The 13,232-nt window shown below is 37.6% G+C and overlaps 1 protein-coding gene across 2 annotated transcripts in view; it reads right to left on the bottom strand.

Moving 5' to 3' along the window:
• TRPA1 (transient receptor potential cation channel subfamily A member 1) overlaps positions 1-11,638 on the bottom strand; it is an 82,077-nt gene extending 70,439 nt beyond the window's left edge. For both annotated transcript variants that reach the window (XM_047728437.1, XM_047728438.1), the window contains exons 1-2: positions 11,576-11,638; positions 2,606-3,035 (exon numbers count right to left, since the gene is read on the bottom strand). In XM_047728437.1, coding sequence (XP_047584393.1) covers positions 2,606-2,716 — 111 coding nt within the window. In that variant the 5' untranslated portion in view covers positions 2,717-3,035; positions 11,576-11,638. The remainder of the gene's footprint in view (positions 1-2,605; positions 3,036-11,575) is intronic.
• Between the last annotated feature and the right edge of the window lie 1,594 nt (positions 11,639-13,232).

Raw genomic sequence — 13,232 nt, 5'->3', positions numbered from 1 at the left:
TTCATTCAACAAATGCCAGGTTGAAATAAATAAAACGAAATCCCTTAAAAGTTTCAACTTTGGTTTTTTGCTCTGTTATCACAGAATAGTATCGAAGAAATCATTTTTCTATGACAGTCTTTTAAATACACATGTATCACTTTTCAACTTTTCAAAACTCTATGTAACAACCCATAATTTTGGTGAATGAATGATAGAACAAGGAGCATGCAACCATTTCTAAACTTAAACAGATTCAGTAATAAAGTTAAAAATGAGGTTCTTTCAGAAATATGCTGTTTCTCAATGTCTCACTCTACCAAAGAAAGTGTCTAATTACATTTGGAAGTATTTTAGCACTTGGATTTGATGTTCTCCCAGTAATAAAGGGATTACACTGCCCACCCTTCAGGGCCAGAGAGAACAGTCTACAGGTCTGATCAGTGATGCGCTGTCAACACAAACCCAATTACATACTCTACAGGACAAATACTAGGCTCAGATGCTCATAAGGTACTGCTGAATTCAACATGACAGAACAGCATCTAAGTACTTTATATAAGCTCATCAGATGTGCTAAACAGTCTGGATTTAGTATATCATATGTTAAGTCGAGTTTCGAAGAGACTTCTTAAAGTTCTGAAAGTAATCTGGGAATGTCATTTAGACAGAATTATTTTATATTCACTCAATATAGTTTTATTGTTTTGTTTTGTTTTTTGTCACAGGGTTACTTCAGATTCTTTTGGATTCCAAACTACATGACTAGATACAGAACATAATCACTTTTAAACAAACTTAATTCTAAGCACTTTAAACAGAGGTATCAAATGCACTTGTTCTAGGTTGCTTTAATGAAATACAAGCAGTAATGGGGTAAAAAAGAGGGAAGCAGGTAAAAGATTTTGACAGATGAAGGGTCAAATGCTTAGAGTGTCATAGAAAAAGGTAAAGGCCTCAATCAGATGTCCACATTTCTCTGCCCACATTTCTCATCTTGTAATGTTTCTTCCATCCTTTGATTTTTTTAGTATTCCTGAGATGGTGTGGAGATGCTGAAGAAAATACTATACACCACATCTTTTTAATCAGAAAATCTTAAGAGTCAGAACTCTCTACAGTATTATAAGTACTGATTTGTAATTAGTCTCACCGCTGACATTCCTACAGAATGATCTGGAACTACTTTAGGTAATAAAATACATAAACCCTTCAAACTACAAGCTCTCCTGTAGCTTCTAAAAGCCTTAAATCATATAAATGGCTCTACTTGACTTAGGCAATAAAACTACATGAAGTCAAACACAAATATGAAGTTTGAGACTCTGTGCTGCAGAAATCCTTTGGCAAGTATCTCTTGAAAACAAAACCACGTTGGTAAGTGAAGTATTTCTGAGATTTGTGAAATGTACAATTTTCTTCCAGTCTGTAATATTAATTCCAAAAACACTATCCTAGCGTTGGAACTCATGACCTCAATCCTTTGGATTAAGCCAAAAGACCCTAGTTAATATGTTTATATTAAGGAGGAGGGAGGGGGGAAAAAAAAGTCAGTGTTTAATCTGGATGCACAAATAGGGGAAGGCTGGTTTGTCAGTTTATGTGATTTACTACACGCACTTGACTCAGTAACAATCTGTGCAACCTATTTAGAGGTCAATCAGGTGATTTCTATCAAAATTAAAGCTGCACATACCTCTTGGTTCTGCTAAGACTTTGACATGCATGCATATTCACTAATATACTAACAGAATCAGCTGTATCCACACGCACTACACAAGCACATGTGTGATAGCAAAACACAACAAAAACAAACACAACCTGAGAGTCCACTCATGCTGAACTAGTGAAGTAAATCATGATACATTTATATAAGGGAATACTATAAAGCTGCAAAAACAGTGACGTACATCTCCAGGTGTACTCTAGAATATAATTTCGTAAGTCACTTGTGTGTATTTTTCCAAACTACCCCTCCCCCCGCGCTCTGGAAAACACGGTTCCAATTCAGGAAATGGATTTGAGGTAGGGGGTGGGGTCGGAAAGACCTGTAATTTTAACGTTTAAAAAAAAAAAAAAAAAAGACCCTTCCATCTGCTGACAACGTGCGGAAAGCCAGCGGCGGGTTTGTTGAGCCCTCAACAGCCTCAGTCCCCCGACCCCTGCAGCTAGTGCTGCCTCTCGGGACGGGCGCCAGGGTGTCCCGGGAACCGTGCAAGCGACACAGCCCATCCTAGCCTGAGCGCCTCGCGAAGACCACCTATCCCACGTCAAGAGGCTTCTTCTTCCACAGTCCTTCCTGATGCCCCCACTCCCCGGAGGAGCCCGCCAGTCCCGCCATTCCCCGTACTTTGGGGGTAAGCCTCCCCAGACTGCAGGTGCCCGCGCCGGGGTAAGGGCAGGTTGAGCAAAGCGGCAGGCAAACTGGACACAGCAGACGCTCCTGGGGCGCCTCGCAAACGCGGCCCCTTGCCCCCCGCCCCCATTCTCAGAAGGTCCCCAGTGCTCGGCGTCCTCCTGTCGCGGGGTTGCTGGCTGGGAAACCCCGAACGCAGGAGCGCAGATTTAAGCACTGCCGCCTCCGCCCGGCTCCGGACCCGTCCCGCCCGCCCATCGCCCGGGGTACCTTAAGCGAGTCCTCGGAGTCGTCCATGTCGTTCTCCACACCCTGGTAGACTGCGCCCTGGGGCTCCTCCTGCTTCCCAGGGCTCAGCATCTTCCTCAGGCTGCGCCTCATCGACCGCACCCCGGCGCCACCGGCGCCAGCTGCCCCCCACGTGCGCGGGCACCGGCGGCGAGGGAGCGCGGAGAGCTGTCGGCGTCTCGCTCTCCCCTAGGCCGAGAAAACTTCTGGAAGGGCTTTCGCGTCCCTGGCTGCTTGCAGCGCAGGAAACAAGAGGGGCACGGGGAGGAGGCAGGGACACAGACCTCGTGGCCGCGCTGAGACTGTCCTGAGCTCGCCACTTCGCGCCCAGAGCACGCGCGACTTGCCTGTTCCGGCTGCGCACGCTTAGAGTCAAGGTGTCAGGTCTGGGTGGATCCAAGGAACCTGGAATCTTTTATAATAAAAACAGTAAGAACCGCCCACCCGCTGGACTGGGGCGCGGGGGTGGGGGTGGAGGATGGCGGGGGATGGAAGTGGAGAATGAGAAGACAACCGAGTCCTTTGGGAAGATTTTTCTCTTTTAGGATTCCTTCCCCCCCTCCCCCAACGCTTCTGAGTTTGGGTGCCCATTTCGTTTTAGACTCTTTGAGTCGGAAATAAGATTTTTATGAACACTTCTCTTTCCAGAAGAATAGGGAGAGAGATTAAACCCTTACACCGATTTGAGTAACTAGATCAGGTCCCTTTGAAACTCAGGTCCCATTTCCTGTGGATGGCAATACTAATCTCACGATCTGGTGTTTCAGAATGGCTTAAAAAAAAAAAAAAAATGACTGTTAGGGTAAAGGTAAATCACATTGACTGCTCTCGGCTTGTATACCCTCAACTTGTTTGTGAAAGGCTTATCTTCACGGGCCTGCCCTGCATCTATTAATCGACAGCATGTGTGTAAGTTGAGAGGAAGGTGTTTTCCTCTCCGTTGACCAGGCTGCTTCTCTCTGTTCATGCAGTGGAGCTTTTGAAACTGTAGCAGTTATGTTTAGGCTACAAGATTAGAAAGGAAAAAACTTCTTTCAAAAAGTGACTATAGGTTATCCCTGTTTACCAGTTGATGGGCATTTGGATTATTTCTAATTTTAGTTTATCAAAAGTAATGCTGCTATGAAATTTTTCATACAAGTCTTTCCATGGACACCTGTCTTTATTTCTCTTGGTTACATACCAAGTAGCGAACTGTTTGATTATATGATAAGTATGTGCTTGGCTTTGTTGAAACTGCTGAACCATTTTCCAAAGTGTCTGGGTCATTTTACATGCCCACGAGCACTGTATGAGGCTTCCAAGTTTCTCCATATTCTCACAAAACTTGGTGTCAGCAATCTTTTTGATTATAATCACTCTGTTGTGTATATAGTTGTATCTCATTTGGGGTTTTTTTTTTTTTTTTAAGATTTTATTTATTTATTTGACAGAGAGAGATCACAAGTAGGCAGAGAGGCAGAGAGAGAGAGAGGAAGCAGGCTCCCTGCTGAGCAGAGAGCCCGATGCGGGACTCGATCCCAGGACCCTGAGATCATGACCTGAGCCGAAGGCAGCGGCTTAACCCACTGAGCCACCCAGGTGCCCTCATTTTGGTTTTAATTGGCATCTCCCTAATGGCTAATGATATTGTCCACGTTTTTCATTTATTAGCCATTCATACGTCTTAACAAAATGCTTATTAAATTATTTTGCTTTTTTTAAGTCGAGTTGTCTTCTTAATATTAGGTTGTAGGAGTTCTTTATTCTGGATACAGGTCTTGTATCAGATAAATGTTTCACAAATATTTTCGCAGAGTCCGGCATCTCTTTTTATTTTCTTAATGGTGTCTTTTGTTGTTGTTGTTGTTGTTTAAGATTTTATTTATTCATTTGACAGAGAGAGAGAACACAAGCAGGAAGAGTGGAAGAGGGAGAAGCAGGCTTCCTGCTGAGCAAGAAGCCCCATGTGGGGCTCCATCCTAGGACCCTAGGATCATGACCTGAGCTGAAGGCAGATGCTTAATGATTGAGCCACCCACATGCCCCTTAATGGTGTCTTTTGAAAGGTAAAACTTTTAATTTTGAAAAATGTCTAATTTATTATTTTTATGGATTGTGCTTTGAGTGTCGTATATAGCAATTTTTGCTTATGTTCACATTAAAAAGGCTTATTCTTTTAGATTCATTTTGAGTTAATTTTTATATAGGGTATGAGGTAGAGGTATAAGTTCATTTTTATTGCATATGGATATTCAGTTGTTACCATTTGTTAAATAGAGCTGTGCTTTCTTCATAGAATTGCCTTGGGACCATAGTCAAAAATCAAATGACCATAAATATATGGGTTTGTTCCTAGACTTCATACTCTATTCCATTGATTGATAAGTCTGTGCCTAAGTAAGTCAATACCACAGTCTTGATTTTGTACTTGATGGCAAATTTTGAAAACAGTTAAGTATAAATCCTCCAAACGTGTTCTTCTTTTTCCAAATTGGTTTGGCTCTTCTAAGTTCTTTGCACTATAAATTTTAGAATCAGTTTGTCAATTTCCACGGAAAAGCTTGCTGGGATTTGATGAATTGGCATTTAGTCTATAGATCAATTTGGCAGATGTGCCGTCTTAACAATATCAAGTCTCCTAATCCAGAAATGTGGCATTTTCTCCATCATATAGATACTTCTTGATTTCTAAGCAGTGTTTTACAATTTTCCGTGGACAGGCCATACACTTTGTTGTTGTTGTTAAATGTATTCCTAAGAATTTTATTAGTTTTAAGATATTTTGAACAGAATTATTTTCTTAATTTCACTTTCCGACTATCTGTTTTAAAGTATAAAAATAAAATTTGAATTTTTCTATTTCTTGTATGTTCTACAACCTTGTTAATCTTGCTCATTAACTTTAATAGTTTTTTTTTCCCCCCCTGGATTTCTTATAAACTAATAAGATTGTGTCTTTCGCTATAAGGACAGTTTGCTTCTTTCTTTCCCAACTCTACATCTTTAACTTTTTTCCCCCTCCATAATGCACTGGTTAGAAGCTCCAGGACATTGTTGAACAGACGTCCAGAGAGCTGACATCTTGCCTCTTTCTCAGTCTTTTGGAGTATGATGTTAATATTAGAATTTTCATAATTGCCTATTATCATGTTGAGGGACATAACTTCCATGATGACTTTATTAAGAGTTTTTAATCATGAGGAGGCATTAATTTTATCTGATGCTTTCTCTACAACTATTGAGGTGATTGTGTGCTTTTTCTCATTTATTCTATTATTTTACATTTATTGATTTTCTAATATTAAGTTAGCCTTTTATATGTTGCTGAATTCAATTTGTTAATATTAAGGATTTGGTGTTTATATTCATGAAGAATATTGGTCTGTGGCTTTTCTTTTGTGTAATGTCTCTGTATGGCTTTGCTGTCAGTGTAATAGTGGTCTCACTGATAGAGCTGAAAAATGTCCCCTTCTATTTCCTGAAGTAGAACATATAATATTGTTACTATTTCTTTCTAAAATTTCTGATACAAGTCAGCAGTGCAGCCTGGTGAATTGGGTTGTCTGGGTTTTTTGTTTTCTTTCTGGAAATATTTTTAATTACCAATTTCCTTTTCTTTTATAGGTCTTTTCTGAATTTATAATTTGCTTGAGTAAATTTTGGTAATTTGTATCTTTCAAGAAATATATCTATTCATCTAAGTCATCTATTTTTGGTATGAGTTTATTCATAAAATTCCCTTATAATCCTTTTAATTCTTATAGGATCTGCAGTATGCCAGCTCTTTCATTCCTGATTTTGATAATTTGTGTCATCTCTCTTTTTTAGCTTATTAGTTATTATAAACTATTGCTTATCAAATTTCTTGATCTTTGCAAAGATCCAGTTTTTAATGTTATTGGTTTTTCTCTAAAATCTACTTTAGGTTTCATTGTTTTTTTTTCTTCTTTGATTTTTCTTTCTTTCTAATTACTTTGGGTTTGATTTGTTCTTCTTTCTCTACTTCCTTGATATGTAACCTTAGGTTATTGATTTTAGATCTTTCATCTTTCTAGTGTAAGCGTTTAAAGCTATAAGATACTTTCTAAACATTGTGTTAGTGACATCCCATAAACTCTGATTTGCTGTTGTTTTCATTTATGGCTTCTTTTTTTATTCAGAAGTTGTTTTTTAGAAGTATAATGTTTAATTTCTATATATGTTGGGTTTCCCCAAATTTCTTTCAGTTGTTGAATTCTAATCCAGTCTGGTTGTGGTCAGGGAACATACTTTTAATTATTTTAGTCTGTCTACATTCAAATGTAGACTTGTTGAAACATGTTTTTATGGCTGGCATGTGGTCTATCCTGGAAATTGTTATTTGAAAGTGTATTATGCTGTGGTTTGGTCAAGTTTCTCAATATGTTATTAGGTCCAGTTGGTTAATAGTGCTGTTCAAGCCTTCTGTATTCTTAGTAACTTTTTGTCTATTCTTCTATCAACTACTGAGTGAGGAGTGTTAACTTTTCAGTTATAACTGTTAAATTGTCTAGTCTCTTCATTCTGTTCAAGATTTACTTCATTTTGGGGATTCTCTTTTCTTAGATGTATGCATATTTGTAATTGTTGGTTTTCTATTGCATTTTTCTTTATCATTATGAGATTTTTTTGTCTTTAGTAATATTTCCAGTTAAAGTCAATTTTGTCTGAGATAGCTATTCCACATATCCCATATTTATTGTTTCTTTGGTAATTCTTTTCCCATCCTTTTAACTTTTAACCTATTTGTATTTTTAAAGTGTGTTTCCTGTAAATAGCATAGAGTTAGATGTTGCTATTTTATCCAGCTTGATAGTCTCTGCTTTTTAATTAATGTTTAGTCATTGACATTTAATGTAATTGTTGCTATGATACTTCTATTTTGATATTTGTTTTCTATGTCTTATATCATTTTCTGCCATCTGTTCTTTCTTTACTGCCTTCTTTTGTGTCCAACAATTTTTTTAGAAAATAATTCTTATTTATTTGTAAGTTTTTAAAAATTTATTTTCTTAACGTTATGCACTCTAAAATACAGTGTTGTATTTACCATATCCACTACTCATTTCTTCCTGTAGATCTGAGTTACTTTCTGGTGTCCTCTCTTTTCAATCTGGAGGACTTTCTTTGGAATTTTTTGTAAGGCAGTTCTGCTTGAAAAATATGTTAAGGCATACTTCTGCTGGATGGAGAACTTCTGCTTAACAGGGTTTTTTGTTTGTTTGTTTTTTGTTTTTTGTTTTTTGAGCAACTCAAATGTTATTCTGTCCTCCATTGTTTCTAATGAGAAGTCATCAAAATATCATATCATATTGTTGTTACTTAAATTACTTAAGATTTTTGCTGACCTCAAAAGTTAATGATTGTTGGGGCGCCTGGGTGGATCAGTGGGTTAAGCCTCTGCCTTCAGCTCAGGTCATGATCCCAGGGTCCTGGGATCAAGCCCCACATTGTGCTCCCTGCTCAGCAGGGAGCCTGCTTCTCCCTCTCCCTCTGTTTGCTGCTCCCCCTACTTGCGCTCTCTCTCTCTGTCCAAAAAAATAAATAAAATCCTAAAAAAAAAAAAAAAGAAAGAAATTTCTCCACTTCTTTGAAGTTTCACCTACAGCAGCACCTGGCTGAAATCATCAAGTTTACATCTATGGGTGTGACCATTGAATTTTCTACTAGCTCTACAAAATTTCATGATGTACCGCTGGCTCTAATTGGCTTATAAATTCAATATCTTAATCGCCTCAGCCAGAAAAAGAGTGATCTGATTATTCAGATCTGAGTTACATGTCCTTTGTCAATGTCATACTTGATGTCAACTTTGCCTGAATTGCATGGACTGAGAATGGAGGAACTATCATTCTTCACTGGCAGAAGAAGGAGGAATTGACGCTAAGCGCCTTTTTCCAGCTGGTTGTGTAGATGTTTATATACCTTCTCTCTGTTTGATTTTTCTGGTTACATATTAACATTTCCTGATCCATCTTTCCTTGCATCTTAAGCTTCCTGTCACTCGTTTATACATAAGAATGCATACTCATATGTATGAGTGTGTGTGTGTGTGTGTGTATGCATATATGTGTAACTTATTTTTCTTTTTACACTGTGTCATGGGAAAATTCTTCAACTTGATCTTCCAATTCACTGTTTTGCTCTCCAGTTATTGTCATTCAAGTATTTTTTTTTAATTTCACGAAGAAATTTTTATTTCAAAATTTCTGCTTGAGTGTCCTTAAATGTAGTATATTCTCACATGGTTATTTTAAAGTCCTGATCTCCTTTGCTCTTTACAGTAGTGGTCATTTCCTTCAAATGCTCAGTAATTGCTGTTAGTTCATTTCTGTGTTTGGTATCTCTATGCATTTGCCTTTACTGTTCAGGCTCAGTCTCTGGGTATCGTGTGGGAGAGGCCAGATAGGCTGTTGGGAGACCATGCAGTGTGCATCACCTTCCCTTCTGAGTTCAGCAGTTTCTCTCTTCTCTGGAACATTGCTTTGCTTCCAGGCCCCCATTGCCCACACTCCACTTTAGGCTATGGGCAAACACTATTGCTGTCTACTGCTTACTACAAATTAGAGAGGAGAGAGGTATTGACTAGCCTTACTCTGACCATTTCTCATCCGTTAACAACTGTTCTGAGGAATGATTAAAGCCTACCTCTTTTATCCTTTGGCTCCTGGCTCTCTGTCATTTTCCCCAACACAGTATACTTTTGCTTATGCTTGTGTTTTCCTTTATTTATATCTCTACAGATGTGATCCCGCTCACCTTCCATCTTTCCAGAATTCTTTAACATTTCTACATGGTAGGTGGCATTGCTTGCTTTTTTGTTTTCCTACCTTTGTTTGTATTTACTCTTTATTAAAATTTTTTGACATTTCATAGGTTTTCAGATGGAAAGGAAAATAAATATGTGTACTCAGACACATAACTATCACATTAACTATCTTAATTTAATTGCTTTTTCTTATTTTTTATGTAACTCTCAAAAAATTCTACCTTGTTCCTGCCAAATTGTATGGAAAGGAGAAATTTTTCATATAGCATGTCTTGAGCATTGAAATTACATGAGAAAAGGATTGGGTCAGGGAGGAAGGGGGGAAACTATGTTCATGAGATTCTCCTATTCACAGGGTGTGTCATTAGTCTTGTGACCGTTGAGTCTCACATGGAAAATTCTGCTTCATCTTGATAAATAGTGAGATAAATTACACATACACACACACACACATGCTACTGTGGGGACTTACGAAATGCTCTTTTCTGCTAGGGAGTCAGAGCAACTCAGTGTACTTTGTTACAGAGAAACCTTAAGGAAATTCTGCTCTGTTTACTACTCAGAGGACTAATTGCTGTACATAGATTATCCAAACCAGCACCATTCCCAGGGCCCTTAGCAACCATAGTCTAGAGAAATTATTAGAGCAATTAATAAAAATGCAAATCTGATAAGATTATATAAAATGTGAGATATTTAGAAAGCTAATTAAGTTGGCCTTCTTTCTAGACAAGGAAAACCTTGCTAAAAGTTAATTATGTCATACCAAATAATATTTTGAAGTTTAGAATAAAGCTAGGTATAATAAATTGATTTGTATTCTTATAAACTTTTATTACATAACTTAATCAGATGATAGAATAAGTCTTTATGTTGTGAATTTTTATTCTGTTTAATCTAAAGTGATAGGCAAAATTTTATGATGGGATTAATCTTGACATTGTAAATTTTTATCTCTAACTATTTAACCAGAAGCAACAGACAAAATTTAAAATGTTGCCATGATATCTGCCAGTGAATGAGAGATAATGGCAGATTTCTCATAATAGTAGAATTCCTTTATAGGATTTGAAAGTATAATTGAAACTTCCTACTGATTATAAAACGCATGTAGGGTACAACTTTATTTGATATACACTAAACTAATTTATACATAGATCATTTTAGACTGGGGCAGTGAGAATACAAAAGAAAGCTCTTTTCTCTTTAGCACCTCTGTTATTTACCTATATGGAATGCTTTGGGTCCAAGGATATTTTATTTTATTTTTATTTTTTTATTTTTTTAAAAGATTTTATTTATTTGAGAGAGAGACAGCGAGAGAGAACATGAGCAAGGAGAAGGTCAGAGGGAGAAGCAGACCCCCCATGGAGCTGGGAGCCCCGATGTGGGACTCGATCCTGGGACCCTGGGATCCTGACCTGAGCCGAAGGCAGTCGTCCAACCAACTGAGCCACCCAGGCGTCCCAGGTCCAAGGATATTTTAAATTATTTAAATTTTAAAACATTTTAAAGTATTTAAAATATGAAAACACTTTATCAAATTTGTCCTAAGTAGCTCATACTAATAATGTCTGTAGTTCAAAATCTGTCTTTAGTATTTAGAGATACTGTTTACTGTTTCAAGGCTATATTAACTTATCTCAGTCTGTGAAGAGAAAAACTTTTTAGGATCCCAATTCTTAAGCTTCATAGTGAATTCTGGACAATAGCTTAAACAACTTGACTTGAATTAGTTGAAAATAAAGTTTTTATTTTATCCAATGCATTATGGTAAGGAGGTCAGGTTAAAACTAAATAATGTCAAATGTAAAATGAGAGTCTGCATTCCTTTCAGTTGAAACCCAAAATGGCATTTCAGGCATATAATTAGTATTAAAATTATACTAATTTCTTATATGAGAAAACTTTTCTAACATATAAATCTATGCATTATCCTTTAAAAATATGAAAGTTACTGGGGCGCCTGGGTGGCTCAGTGGGTTAAAGTCTCTGCCTTCAGCTCAGGTCATGATCCCAGAGTCCTGGGATCGAGCCCCACAGGGGGCTCTCTGCTCAGTGGGGATCCTGCTTCCTCCTCTCTCTGCCTGCCTCTCTGCCTACTTGTGATCTCTGTCTGTCAAATAAATAAATAAAATCTTTAAAAAAAAAGAAAGTTACAAGGTAATAAAAATTATGCTTACCTTCATTCATAAAAATTGACATCCTGTTTCTGATGTTACACAAGTATAAATGTCCAAGTAGAGAACTGTTATTTTCCTGACAGAGTCAATATGTTACATCTACTTTTATAGTTCCATATGATTATACAAGGAGTGGTTCATTCTAAGAGTCAATATTATGCCTTTTTATTAGACTATCTTACATAAAAGATGGGTAAACACTAAGATTGCATAATGCCAGCTTTAAAATTTGATTATTGGCAACTGAAAAAAAAAATCACCTAATGTAATTATTGCTTGCAGGTTTATCTCACCTGCCATGACCCCTTTATAATGCAGTACCAAAAATCAAAATAATTAACAATGGTAGGCTTAGGAGAATTATCTGGCTTTTTTGGAGAACTAATTATCATCTTTCTATTGAATAAAAGATTACTAAGAAAAGTAAATAAAGGACCATAGCATTATCATTTCTTAAAATCTGCTATATATCAGTATATTGGGGATAAAACTGGCCTATCCAAGGAGAATTAAATAAAATATGATAGATGCCTCATGCCAAAAACATATATCTATGTCTATCATGGATATGATTTAAAGAAAAATGTATTGCTAAAGTGGTTAACTATCAAGTTACCTTATGAAAGCTGTAGTATTTAAGAATTAACTTTGCACATCAACTATGACAACTTGATTAAAGATCTGGGGATGCCTGGGTGGCTCAGTCAGTTAAGCATCTGTCTTTGTCCCCATTCATAATCCCAGTGTCCTGGACTCGAGTCCCTCATCGGGCTCCTTGCTTGGTGGATAACCTGTTTCTCCCTCTGCCTGCCATTCCCCCTGCTTGTGCTTGCTCTCTCTCTCTCTCTTTCTGACAAATAAATAAATAAATAAAATATTAAAAAAAAACAAAAAAAAAGATGTCCCATCTGATATATTCTCTGTTTTCTTTCCCTAAAACATTTTTAATTCACTCATTTAATTATTATTTAGAAACACTGATTGAGTAGTCACTATAATAGATAGTGTATTGGGATCTCCCAGAGAGCTGCCAGCTTGATTAGACAAGAAAGTAGACATTTTTGCTAGAGTGTACAGAGTGTATTAGCATAAACTAATTGTGGTAATAAAAGTTGGTACTTTAATCATACAGAGTCCAAAATAAGTATTCCTAATCAGCCAGAAAAGTTTGTTCAAGTGATAGTTCAGAAACCAAGGATATGCCCATATAGTGACTCTGCCATCTTCCTCTCAGGGCTTCCCATGTTGCCTTGTTTATTTGTATCCAGCCATGAAAGACAAAAAAGCATGGAGCAGCTCCAGGGGCATCATTTTGGGCTAGGTCCTTGGTGGTGACATGACCGTAATAACAGCAAAGGAGGCTGGGAAAGGTGGTGCTGAGGAGGAAGAAGGGGAGTGTGTTTCTTGATAGTCCCTTCTGCACGTGCTCTGGGACTGCAGCTTGTGTGGGAGGTTGTTCAAAGATGGCTCTGTGAAGGAGGAAAACCCCATCTGATTTGATGAGTAGGAGCTAAACTGGAGTGGGGAAGGAAGAGGTATGTGAGCAACGTCTTCGTGTAGAAGGAGGAGCCATGTGCAAATCAAAGGAGTGAGAGACGATGGTAAAATTAAGGCATTTCAGGAACATGGGTTCCTGTGAAAGAATAGGAGGAAAACA

The sequence above is a fragment of the Lutra lutra genome, chromosome 4, assembly GCF_902655055.1.
Source record: "Lutra lutra chromosome 4, mLutLut1.2, whole genome shotgun sequence".
Lineage (NCBI taxonomy): Eukaryota > Metazoa > Chordata > Mammalia > Carnivora > Mustelidae > Lutra > Lutra lutra.
Note: the sequence above shows the minus strand (reverse complement) of the source record. Positions and strands in the feature narration are given on the sequence as shown.